A 14,113-nucleotide genomic window follows, 5' to 3' on the forward strand; every position below is an offset into this window, starting at 1 on the left:
AAGCAACAATTAAAAATGCTATCTTTAATAAAAAATTATTCACTGCACTTATTATGGATATATAAGTACTTTTTCTAGAAATGGTGCCATTTTCATAATATATTACCAGGTATGGTGGATCTAAACATCCTTCAGCTGAAATGTGGCATTAAGACGACACCCACTCTCCTCAAACCCAGGGGGGAAAAATCCCTAAAACTCTGTGGTTTAGCAGTTAAGTGAACACTCGTAGAATACAGAAATATCAATTTTGTATTACTTTTATGTTCAGAGTCTGTTAGACTTTGTGATCTGAATCCACAAAAGCTTGATGAACTCTTTAAAATATTCAGCAATGACAAAACTAAGTTCCAATGATACCCCATATTATGTGGATAATCACTGTCTTTAAAAAGCATATCAAAACTGAATGTTTAGTTCTAGCATGCCATTAATGAAAACCAAACAGATTAGTGGCTCATGTTGAAAATGGGTATTTCTTAAGAGGGTTTATGAACCTCTTTAATATTAGTAGTGAAGAAAATAGGCATGCACATAGTTTATCATTATTCAACACACCAGATAATTTGAATGAATAAATATATCTAATGTAAGCAATTTTTAAAAGAACAATAGTTGTTTTCAAAGGTAATGGTAGTAAAGTATATGAAATCTTCGAAGATTTTCCAAGGAAGTCATGTTTTTGGATCGTGATTACCCTGGTTCATTTTTCCCATTGATAATTTATGGATACATGTAAACCAAAGGTATGGTAAAGAACATTCAAGAAGAATTAGATGCTTAAGAAGATATATATGAGTACATGTTCATAATACTCACAATGAAATTAAGAAGGCTGCTGTGGCCTAAAAGTTATGAGAAAATCGCTAAACCACAAAAATGTGAACATGGGGGACATCAATAAAGAATGAGAGAAAAAAAACTAAGCAAACAGACCTCAACAGCCATTTGGCAAACAAAAGTAAATTTTCCTTTTCCGTTAAGAGTTCATCAATCAGACACCAAGTTGGTAATTGGCAATTTTCACAGCCTTGACTACCTTTTTTCTTAAACTACAATTTGAAACTCCCCTTTTCTTTTGCTATATCAACTGATGATTCTCCCTAACGAAATGAATAATGATGAGGGACTCTTTAAATTGACAGTAATCTACTTGAGTTGGTACATTAAAACAAATTCCATTTAGTTTCTATGGTAATGAATGGAAGTACTAGATAGTTATCAATGAAAATAAATGCATGGTGATGGCAATTATTGGAGAATTAATAAAAGTAGATAAAATGCACCTTAAGAGACGAAATAGTAAGTTAGGGAAATAGCCTCTGGCAGGAATCTGAAGACAGGAGTTTTAAAGAGTGACAACCAATTAGAATGAAGAAGTTCTATACCCTTTTAAACAGAGATAAACATACATAATGAAAGGAATAAGATTAGATATTTAAATATTCTCTAGTACTTTAATGATAACATGTTACATAGAAGAAGCATTGTCTCACTTTATAGCAGCTTTGACAAACTTTTGGTAAAAATGAAATGTCTAAAATTTCCTTAAAATTATGACTGTTGTGTAATTTCAGGCATGAAAATTTTAGTATGCTTATATTTTGTACAATTTAAATTCCCAAACTAGAGAAAAATAGGAAATAATAAAACAAGCTGTCCATACTTGAATTTGAGAACCATACAGTAGAAATTTCTGGACAGCCTTACCAACAGTGCTAGGGAAAGGAACATACCTCCAGTTGTTTACTGGCTTCTTCATTTCTCAGTATAAGAGACAACTTGGTACGCAGACTTCGAAAGTGCATGTCAATCAACATGTGGGCTCGCTTTGAGGTGACTTCATTGATGGACTGAGTGATTTAAAGTTAACAATATTGTTACCAAAGCAAATGACCCAGAGGAAATAAACCAAACTAGACAATTAAAAAACACTCACCAAAATTACCAGCTGATAATTTTCTGGATCATAAGTTACAGAGAAGGCACCAACTGCCTTTTTAAAATCCTTATGTGCTGATTCTTTGGCACACCTAGAAATAAAACATATTCATCATTAACATGAATGATCACCAATCACTAGCACAAATATATGCAGATAGAATTATACTAAAAACCAAGGATTTATACTAAATTTCTTTTAGCTAGCTCTATTTACAAGTTATGTTCTTTTACTGTACACCTGTGAAATAAAGCATACATTTGACACAATAAAGGGTAAAAAAAAGCAGCTAATTAAAACCTATTTTATTTTTTTGGAAAATTTTATTCTTGAACACTGCGTCTATATCACCCCATCTCCTGTGCCCTTTTAGCTATTATTTTAAGCATTTATTTACCCATGTGTTTCTGTGTATGCACATGCACGGTGTTATCCTAGGTTAGTCTTAAACTCAACTACACAACTTAGGCTGGCCTCTACTTCCCAAGTACTGAGACAACAGACATATACCACATCTGGCTAAACAGTTATGCTCTTAAGGAATTGCTATTAGGGTTAGATTGTTGAAAAAGCCACATTTATGAGAACCACTTTTTTTCTGTATAATTCTTGATTTTCTTTACACATGTCAATATTTTCTGTGAGCAAACTGAAAAATTATGGAGACAAGCTATGGGGTATCTTAATCGTCTCCTTTCTCTATTGAAGAAGAACAGTTACATCTGTTGAAATAAAGATGAAAACATAAAAATTACTTGCATACATCATCTCTAGACTTAAAAATAGAATTTCTATGTATTCTGAACTATAATATGACTTTTATCTAGGGTAGTAGTCCACATCAGACTTACTGTACCTTTAAAAATTAATCTCTTCTCTGAAGCATTTAACATCATTCTAGATAAAAGATTAGAGACAGGGCTTTTCCAAGCCTCTTCAGCTTTAACTTAGTATGTATTTTATCTGAAAATATTTTCTCTAAAAGGAAAAGCATCAGGAGAAAATTTTGTAGTGTACAATGTGACTTTCTATTTATTTATTTATTTATTCCCTTTTAAAAACCTTTTATCATTTGTATTAGATATTTTCTTTATTTACATTTCAAATGCTATCCCGAAAGTTCCCTATATCCTCCCTGCTTGCTCCCTGCTCTCCTACCCACCCACTCCCACTTTTTGGCCCTGGTGTTCCCCTGTACTGAGGCATATAAAGTTTGCAAGACCAAGGGGCTTCTCTTTCCAGTGATGGCCGACTAGGCCATCTTCTGCTACATATGCAGCTAGAGACACTACCCCACCTGGGGAATCCATCCCATAATCAGCCTCCAAACGCTGACACCATTGCATACGCCAGCAAGATTTTGCTGAAAGAACCCTGATATAGGTGTCTCATGTGAGGCTATGCCAGTGCCTGGCAAACACAGAAGTGGATGCTCACAGACAGATATTGGATGGAACACAGGGCCCACAATGGAGAAGCTAGAGAAAGTACCCAAGGAGCTGAAGGGGTCTGAAATCCTATAGGTGGAACAACAATATGAACAACGTGACTTTTAATAGAATTCTATCATTCTCAAAATCTTCAAAGCTTATGAAAAAAAATCTTTGTTTAGAGAACTCAGTGTAGATTTACACACTTTAGCCATATAACAAGTTTAAAATACAAGACTTGCTTGATTATATAACTAGGAAAACACATTTTTTCTTTTACTACTGTAACCAAACTACTTTTGACAAAGATACAAAACATATTATTTTAAAATTTACATTCTGAATTAGTAACCCGGATACAATATCTTAATTTATATATGTACATATATGTAGTAACCTGTATATAATATTTTAATTTATATACACATATGTATGTGTATATAAAATGTATATTTGTAAAACTACACACCCTTGCATGTCCCAGCATTTTTTCATATAGCAATTTTTCTTTTTTTTTTTTTCCAAGACAGGGTTTCTCTGTATAGCCCTGGCTGTCCTGGAACTCACTTTGTAGACCAGGCTGGCCTCGAACTCAGAAATCCACCTGCCTCTGCCTCCCAAGTGCTGGGATTAAAGGCATGCATCACCACTGCCCGTCTCATATAGCATTTTTTTGTGTATCAACTTACATTTGTCGTAAATCTTCTGGCACCTCCAGCTTGATTTTATGGAAAGTATCTTTTGTAGCAGGTTTGTTGGGATTAACAGATCGTAGACGCTCAATTGTGACAATTTCATTATACGTAGCATCACATGCTGCATATTCTATCACATAAAACTGAGAGAAATAAACAAGTCATTCTTAGCCATATTTTTAAAAGAAGGGAAACCTACATAACTTTGACTATTTTTTTGAGAAAGGAACTCATAATAGCCCAGACTAGCCTAGTACTTACTATATAGCCATGGATGACTTTTAACCCTGATCTTTGTGATTCAGCCACTTAGTGCTGGGATTAAGGGAATGGATCACCATGCCTAGCTCCTATCATTTTAAAGTATAAACTCTTGGGGAGGGGAAAACTTTAATCAATAGAAACATATAGCAAGCATATAGTAAACCTATATTGAAAACATTTTTATAAAATGACTTAAAATTAGGCAGTTATTAAAAATAGACACCAAAATTAAAATGTGGGTTTAGAAAATGTAAATAGTATGAACAATATGCATTTTCCTACCTCACCCTTTATCATCCTCACTTTAGCTAACCACCAACAGCAAGGCTCTTTTTCATTTGCTCTGGAATAAACCTACATAAAAATTATAAAACAGAATATTTATGATTAACATAATTCAAAAGCAGCAGACACTAGACAGTGAAGAAATCTTAAAAAGTCCATATGTATCTTTGAAATCATATACCATATGATTTCAACCAAACTTTACATTTATGTTGACTTAGACAAAAATACATAATTGGAAACAACTTGAGAACTCATGGTTAAAAGCACTTTGCTTACTTCTCTGATCTATGTCAGTAATACTTAGTACTCTTGACATGGACACTTGAGAAAAGCTGATATCCATAACATGACTAGATTTTCTTCTGTAGCTATTCAATAATCTAACAAAAATGTATCTGAAACCATGTAAGCATCATTTTTATTTTAACAAGGAAAACCAATCCAAAGTTACAGACAAAGGCAATAACTACCTGTACTCTAAGCAGATAGGTTAGTGAGTTCACTGATCACTCGGCTTGCTAGAGTCCTGGCCTTCATCTCTTCTGAAGGCTACTCTGCTTTTCTGGCTCCTCCTCTCCATGAAAAAGGACAAATCTATTCCAGCAATCTTCTGAATATCACTTTTCTGGCTTTCATACACAGATCTAATAATTATCTCTTAGGAAACCATTTCAAGTTCATTTGCAATGTGTAGCATGCAATCTTTTGTGAAGACAATAACAAATAAATATTAATAGAACTTAAGTGCCATGAACTGCTGTGCCATCTCACTAGCTTCTGAGGTAAGTTTTATGATGCATCTCATTGGGCTTCAACTGTCATGCAACTAAGTTGAAAAAAACAAAATGGTTTTCTTTACCCCTCCAAAGTCTTGCCATAGAAACATACACATAAACTGGTCTTTGCTTTAACACAGCAAGAAGCCCACAGGGAAGGAGATACCAGAAGGTTTTTGAAAAAGAATAAACACATACATTCACTTGGTAATGTTATAGGTGTACACGTGGAGGTCAGAGGACAATCCCCATGTGTCTGTGTCTCTCCTTCTACCATGCCAGTACTGGGGATCTAACTCATATAGTCAGCCCTGGGAACAAGTACATGTTATCTACTGAGCTGAAAGGCCTGTAGAGGTTTAGGTAACATCTGTATTTACAATTAAGATCTCTTGCAAAGCCAAACCCAGAATACACTAAGTACAGTTTTAGGCTAATAAATAGTATGTTATTCCTCATTTAAATTGCAGAGAAAAGAACATAGGTTTGAACATTCAGAGACCTCCAACTAGACTCTGAAATAGCATTGCTGCTCCTGTATTATCTTCCATTTAGCTTTCTTTTCCTTCATATAACTTTCACCTGTCATGACATTAGCTATTCCAGCTAGAATGTAACCTCATCAAAGGAAGACTGTATTGATGTACCTGATAGACTGAGCAGAAATTTAGCATTTAAGGACCTAACTTCATGTTGCTTACCTCTAACAAGTACCTATTTATTTGCTTTATACTACAAACATGTATGAAACTATAAAAATTAATGCATTTTAAAAAAAGACCTCAAAATAAGGCTTGGGAAGTAGGAGGTAAAAGAGACTACAAAATTGTAATATAAATAAGATTATAATACAAAACTAATTTTCAATGAGTAGAGAATCATAAATACAACGATTTTGATCAAGTTTCAACAGCACCTTTTATTCCAAGAGCTCAATGGTAGATGAGCACGTAGTTCATAGTATGCCCTATTAAAGGACATTTGGGCATATATATATATAACACCCACACACACACACACACTCGTATATATGATATAAAAGATACAGGTTTGAAAAATATATATCAGAAAGATTCACTACTACTAAAATAATTTTTATATTAACTAGTCTATTATATAAAATTATTTTTGTTTGTTTTTTTTGAAACAAGGTCTCTTTATGTAGACTTGGTTGTCCTAGAACTCAGTACCATAGACTTGGTGGGCCTCGAGCTCATGAGGTCCACATGCCTGTTTTCTGAGTGCTGGATTTAAAGGCCATGTGCCACCACACTGGCTCTAGAATTCTTTAAAATATTCTTTTAGAGGTAAGGCTCTCATGTATGAAGAACTGGCCTCTAACTTGCTATGTAGTCAATGATAAACTCTGAATTCCCGATCCTCCAACCTCCACCTCATAACGGTTAAGATCATAGGCATATAATATCATATTCATGCTTTGTTAGAATTATTACTTCCCTTTGTAAAACTATTTTTCCAAATTCATTTTGCTGAAAAAGTAAATAGAATAGCAACAAATATTAAAAAGTATTACCTACACAAAGATTTAGAGATGGGGCAAGAGTATGCTAATGGGGTAAAGAAACTTGGGACAAGATATTCCCTGAGTATGGCTGAATAGCCAAATATAAGTAACCATATAACATTTCAAATCATTAACTAAAAGGGATTTTAACTTTAACTCAAGGTAGTTTAAATACTGTTAAAAGCAAGGTATATTTTAAAAGTCAAAGAAAATTACACACATGCCCTGAGTTGCTGGTTATTTTATGGCTTGGTTACTCACCTCAACTTCATCACTTTCGTTTATATCTTTATTATAACCTACAGGTGGTGGGAATCTCACATCATGGAATGGAATCTGTCTCTCTGGTTGCCAGCTGCAAATAAACAAAATTATCATTATTTGACAAGCTTTTGGTATTTAATGCAAATAGTGAGCATGCTGCAATCAACTTTGGTTAAATGTGACTCTTTCTTGGTTTAAAGAAGCAAATGCCTTCAAATGGCCAGTTTTTGCTGAGTGGTGCATAATGGCAGTGCACAGACATTTTAACGAAGTCTACATGCAGCATAGCAACCTAGGTTTCCACACAGTTTTTCTAAAGACAACAGATCAAAACTATTACTCAAAAGGTTTTTCTTCTAATAATTTTAACTCACACTTTAGAAACCCAAGTCTACAACAGAAATTCCTTTGATGCTTAAATTAGTATTGACAATTGTTAGTATTATCATCAACATAGTTCTACTTGCAAAGTAATTCTGACTACATTCCATCAACCACAATAACTATCCTCTACTTCCCAAAGCAAAATGGCAGTCAGCACATTAGCAATTCTCAACTCACTTGTCCCCCTTAAATTTTAGATCCCACGAAGTAGTCAATTCTTGCCATAGGTAGCTGGATGCTGATCTACCGATGTATCAGCATGGACTGGAGTGGTGTGTGTGTGTGGGTCTCCTAAACCATAGAAACCCAATGGAGACAGCCTACAGGAGTTCAATTAAATTGTCTAATTTCTTAATTTAAAATATTGAATAGTTTTAAAACACCATCTTTTTACTTACAAAGATATACTACTAAGTAACAAAATTTTATAAGAACACTAGTGATTCAATCATTTAGAGCAGTCACTTTTTCCATTAAGAAAACAGTTCTGTTCTGTGTAAAAACTTCTATGCCTGTGTGTCTATCAATGTGCATAGACAGAGGCCAGAAGAGAGTATCAGATAGCCTGGAATTAGAGTTTCAGGTGCTGAGAACTGAATATCAGTCCTTTGTAAGAACAGCAAGTATCCTTAACTGCTGAGTAACCTTTCTAGCTTCATAAAATGACTATATTTTGATAGAGGATATTTTAATAAAACAACCTTGAGGAATACTTATTTGTCTTTTTTTTCTTTCTGTTTACAAAGAACTACTGCACAAGAGGACAAATAAGTCAGAATTTGTAGAAATCTGTTGAATGATGAAATTAGACTGACTCCCCACCATGACTTATAAATACAGTTGAAAAGAGTATAATTAAAATACAGCAGAATAGCTTTTTTATACCCACTGATAATTAGTGACTTTTAACATGTTATGAACTGTCAGGTACGTTTCACTTGTGAGACATACAATGTAAAATATACATTTCTTGGTTCCAAAGAAGTGACTAGTCTTTAACTCTTTAATCGTACAGATTTGAAGACATTAAATACAGGTTAAAAACTAAGCACCCTAACTAATCTATTCTTTCTAAATGAAAAGATCCTATTCTATGAAATACTGTGTTTTCTTTCAGTATTCCTGATGAATCTTTCTCTTCCTTTACCCCTCTTTTTAGTGGAAGCCAAAAGAGGAAACACAAAAAGAACAAAGATTCTGCTCAAGTGTTTACAGTTCAGAACTAAGAGTAGAGAATCAAATGACCATTTTTTAAAACAGTGTTTTACTAGTGAAGGAAATAAAAAGATAAAAGTATAATTGCAATGAAGCTAGAAGCATGGCTTAGTCATTAAATAATCCCTACAGCGAACCTTAATTTGTTCTTAGCCTCCTTGTTGGGCAACTTATAACTGACTCTAACTCCAGCTCCAGAGTTGATGCTTCTAGCCTCCATTAACATCTGCACTCTTGTTGCACATACCACACAAAGATATACATTCAGAAACATAATTAAAGTAAAAATAATAGTTTAAATACAAAAAAGATTATCCCCTTAATTACCCATGAGACCTTAAATAGAGATGTGATATTATAGTTGTCTATTGTTTAATGATGGATACTTAAAAAAAGTAAAAAGGCAATTATGGAACTTTTGTCTTTACACATTCAGGTAAAGATATTCTATTATTTAAACTTGTAGACTAACATTATTAGTCTGGAGCATGGAACAGGGTTTAATATTCTGGTAGTACTTTCATCTATATCTTTCTAAATGTGTATCAGGCATCAAAGGTTACTACTTTGTCTTATTGATAGCTTAAAGAATCTAAGCTTACGGTCTAACTTTAGATTGTTCTAGACAGTGAATTGCAGGTCTATTCTTAATATTTTAGAACCAAGGTATTTGTTTTTAGTCCTCAGTAACTCTGTGTCACAGACTGCAGTTTGGGAAATTTACTAAGATATAATTAATAAACCACATAATTCACAAACTCAATAGTGTAGTATGTTCTCATATAATATACAATTATTGTTAGTGAATTATAGTATGTTTTTATCTCCACAACAGGAAGTATTTTATACTTTAGTTATGACCTTTCTCACACATTCCTAACAAGTCTAAGCAATCACTATACTACTTTTTTTTTTTAATCTACAGCTTTTCAGTCTGCCTTGGATGTACTATTATTATGGTAGAGAAAAACTAAATGTAACTGTCACTTACCAAAGTTTAGTAAAAATCCTAATACCAATACTAAACATATGTACTTAGTCTCAAATGGCTACCTAAAAATGGTATTTATTAATACTTAATGAATTTAGTGACTAGACTTTCCCCCCCCAATGAAATGATAATATCTATACTATTGACTTTTTCATACAGCTCATATTCCTAGATCTTTAAGTACTGCTTTATGATCTAGAACAGAAAGCAGTAAAGATTACCTGTCATAATTATTGCTTAAAAATATATGAAAAAATAAAAATAACCTAATGAAGAAACATAATTTCTTCTGATAAAATAAACCATATAATTAAAAATCAGTATAAAACCTATAATCATTTTTATTGTAAACATCTATAAATTTCCACATTTTTAACTTTTAATAAAATTACAAACTATTTAAAACTTTTAGCTCATTGAGAAGAATGGATCTTTTGTTTTTATAATCAAATGGACTTACGGATCAAGATTATATAGTAAGGACCTCTAAAGTCAATCATTAGCAAAAGAGGGCCTTCCATTGATTTAATCCTGAGCTCTCTGGGAACTTTGTTTCATAATAGGAAAAAAAAAACCCACTAAAATCAGACTTCAATTTTAAAAATGAGGAAAAAAAGAATGGGCACAAAACATTAAAAATCTTCAACATTAAGATTATATAGTAAGAAACTTACTTGTTTTCAAAAGCAACTGTTATAGAATCTTCATGGACATCTTTTACAAATGCCTGCAAGAAAAAACACAACAAATTAACTTTTAAGCTTGAAGACCAATGAAATTAAATTTTAGAGATATTTAAGAATTTAAGAATAAAATGGATCTTTGATTGAAAATCTGTTTCTAATGTCCCCTTCTTCACCATATCTATTTTGCTAGGTACTATATATTAGGCTTTAAGAATACAAATAATTACAATACTAAATAAGAAAAATTATCTTAAGATTTTAACATCTCAAAGAGATAGTTACACTGGCTATTAAAATTCAGTGTTGAATATGAAGTTAGAGGTATGCTTTAAGCTACATTATTAAAAATTAAGAAACTTATTCTAGAACCACATGCCTAGCAGTAAAGATAAGCTGTAACTTATCCATAAGTGCTCTATTGTCCTTTCCCTCTTTTCACTTAACTATCTTCTATTTGCTTTTTAGCTTTCAATTCAGGTAGAAACTACAAGTAAGTTAAATGTAGTATATGTACGATTATCTCGGAAATACTTAGAATGAATTCAATGAACATCTACTAAGTGGACTGCTGCCTAAGATGCTTCTCTTCTAGACCTGGTGTAAGGTCTGGTTTTTTGGTAGTGCTGTTACTTTGAAAAGGGAAGATATACTGGAAAGGTGAAGTTTCTACTGACCCTTAAAGTAAGGATGAACTAGCCAAAGACAGTAGAGGATGGAGAAGCAAGAGTAAAAACAGACAACAAAAAACAGCTTGAGATTGTTTAAAAAAACAAAACAATAAGAAAGCTGAGACAGAACAAAGAATAGAATTTTAAACCCATGATGTATATATGTGTGCGTGTGTTAGGGGTGTGTGTGTTTGGATGAATATCTCTTATCTCTACAACTCAAGCAATAAATGTTCCTTTGAGAAGGCAGCAGCACCAGAGAAAATTTGCTCAAACTAGTGACAAAGTTATTTCCCCAGGATTCATTTCAGCAATATGGCATTGGTAGCACACCTTGGTGATTCACCAGCTTTTATATGTATAATAAAAATTATGGAAAGTCCCACCCAAATTGCAAAAGAAATATTGGGAGGCCAGGCAAGTGATATGTGTATCAGGGATAAAATCCCTATTGGAGCACCTAAATGATGATGTGAAGCCAACAATATAATGGAGACTTCACAAATAGCAGGAATATGGACTATGAAGCCATTAGCTACAAGGAGCAAGTACAATGTATCTTTATATTTACAGGTTTAAATGATGATGAACCCAAATTTTCTTTCCCATCCACTTGATGTTGCTTATTTCCCAGATATATTTAAATCATTAAAAATTTTACAGTATATTTGAACAACTCTGGTTTAATATTATTCTGATACTTTAGAATATACCCTATTTCATAAGCAAGCATGTATCATGCGTCCAGTGTGCTAAGGGATTGTTTGTCCTATTCAACAATATACCTGATTTTGAATAAAAAGTTGTGAGAACTGTTTACTCAGGATCTTGGTTTTATATACTACAAAACACAATTATGGAGAAGGGGAAGGTGTTCTTTGTCCCCAGACAGTAGCTAATACCAAGTTAATGTATTTCTGGGGGAGATTATTAGACTGCCAACTAAAATCAAGACTAAGAAAAGAAAAGTAACTACTTCTGTCTTCATCCTCTTTGAAAGTTGTATGTTTATATGCCTTGGCAGCAGCACAACAACATATATAACAGCACTAGTTCTTTTTTCTTTTTTTTTTTTAGTATAGAGTTTATTTAGGGTATGGGGAGGGGAGTTAACAGGGTAGTAGAGGCAGAGAAAGGCAGAGAGGAGAGAGGAGAGAAGCAGAGGCAGGCCCTGGCCATGTGGAGAGAGGGGGTAAGGGGATGGGGAACAAGGGGTTAAGAGGCAAGAAAGAGGGAAGAGTATAAGAGCACAGCACTAGTTCTTTATAGTACATTATATACTGAAAAAGTTAAACTCTTTAGTCAGCAAACTGAACTTTGGTACAGCTGGGTAGAAAATTGTCCTTTGTAAAGCAAAGTCTTTCCAAAGCTGGTCTTTGCTGTTTGCATTGTCTGTGGTAACCAGAAGTGACCTATGGCTATTTACATTAAAATTAATTACAATTAAATTCAGTCGCCCATTCACCTTCCACATTTTGAGGGTTCAAGAACTATGGGTAGATCAGTGGGGTTTGTAGCATAGCCTATTGATTTAAAACATTTACAACGTTAAGAGTTTTCAAACTAACCATAAAAATCAGCCTTAGTCTTATGACTTTATGGCTGTATTCTTATTTCCCCCTACTTGCCTAAATTATTATCTAGTTTAATCATATGCATTCAGTACATTTGCCTATTTCCTAAAAATGAAGTGTTCCCTTTCAAAGGAGAGCTGTAAATGGTATAACTAAAGAGAGAGAGACAGAGAGCAAAACAGCCAAAAAATAAAAGAGGCAAAAAGAAATGTTTTCACAGTCCTAGAATATAATTCTGGATGAAAAGTGTCAGAAATAGTTTGAGTAATCATCACATCCAACAGAGCCACTGCCTCTGAGTTAATGAGGCTTATCTATGTATAGATATTTGCATGATTGTTTCAAAATCAGTCATTTTAGTCACTGTTTGCATAGTAACTGATATAGAATGCATTTAATACCTTCTGGTTACTGCTTTACTAAGTAAATAAAAGAATCTCATCTGTGGACTCTGCCCCGCACACATAGTAAGGATAGAAGACATCCTGTCAGTTCTAAAGTCTTTTAGTAAGCCTTCCCCACAGGTTTCATATCTTTCTATGTGTTCTCATCATACTTTTTCCAATAATGCTTTTTTAAAACTCTCTGACTCTCTCTCTCTTTTTTTTTTAAGATTTATTTATTATTTATTGTATGTAAGTACACTGTAGCTGTCTTCAGACACTCCAGAAGAGGGAGCCAGATCTCGTTATGGATGGTTGTGAGCCACCATGTGGTTGCTGGGATTTGAACTCTGGACCTTCGAAGAGCAGTCGGGTGCTCTTACCCACTGAGCCATCTCACCAGCCCTCTGACTCTCTCTTAACTCATTCACAAGGTTCCTCTAGAGAGCTAGCACCTCATCTACCATCTTGAAAAACCTCATTTTGCTGTAATTCTTTCCTATCATGCTAAGTTGATGTAAAAACAACAGTCTGAGAAGATTTCTGTGATATATTCAAAGGTAGATTAGATGAATGCCCAAAGAGCTTCACTGGATCTGACAGGTAGGGCTATTAATGGGATCAGAGAACTTAGAGGTTGAGTTTTGTTATGAATTAAATATAGGCTCTAAAATCTTGGCTCTATCATATAATAGCTGCAGGATTTGGGAACCTCAGATTCCTCCTCATTTTTAAACTAAGGACCTAGACTAGCCTTTTAAAGTTGTAACGTAAATATACATATGTAATTTTCATAAAAGATATAGAACTATAAATGCCTTTGCATTTCAGAATGTTAAGTACTCCCTCTATACTTTAAAAAAGGCTTTAATGGGGCTATCAAACCAGAAGTTCTTAAGGGCATGGCTAAAGATTACAGTTCTCCACAGGATGTCAGTCACTCAATAGTGCTAATGTTTTCCTAAGGAGAGAAGAGACTTATCCACTCATAATCATGACAGATCCAAAGACTGCTATTTAGGAAGCTA

The 14,113-nt window shown here is 33.7% G+C and overlaps 1 protein-coding gene across 7 annotated transcripts in view; it reads right to left on the minus strand.

The window, feature by feature from the left end:
• The window catches only part of Fmr1 (fragile X messenger ribonucleoprotein 1), a 37,551-nt gene that overhangs the window by 18,130 nt on the left and 5,308 nt on the right, over positions 1–14,113 (minus strand). For all 7 annotated transcript variants that reach the window (XM_021153176.3, XM_021153175.3, XM_021153172.3 and 4 more), the window contains exons 2-7: positions 10,449–10,501; positions 7,182–7,275; positions 4,614–4,685; positions 4,062–4,210; positions 1,940–2,033; positions 1,737–1,853 (exon numbers count right to left, since the gene is read on the minus strand). In XM_021153176.3, coding sequence (XP_021008835.1) covers positions 1,737–1,853; positions 1,940–2,033; positions 4,062–4,210; positions 4,614–4,685; positions 7,182–7,275; positions 10,449–10,501 — 579 coding nt within the window. The remainder of the gene's footprint in view (positions 1–1,736; positions 1,854–1,939; positions 2,034–4,061; positions 4,211–4,613; positions 4,686–7,181; positions 7,276–10,448; positions 10,502–14,113) is intronic.

This window comes from Mus caroli, unplaced genomic scaffold (assembly GCF_978045245.1).
Source record: "Mus caroli unplaced genomic scaffold, Mus_caroli_1 scaffold_5, whole genome shotgun sequence".
Lineage (NCBI taxonomy): Eukaryota > Metazoa > Chordata > Mammalia > Rodentia > Muridae > Mus > Mus caroli.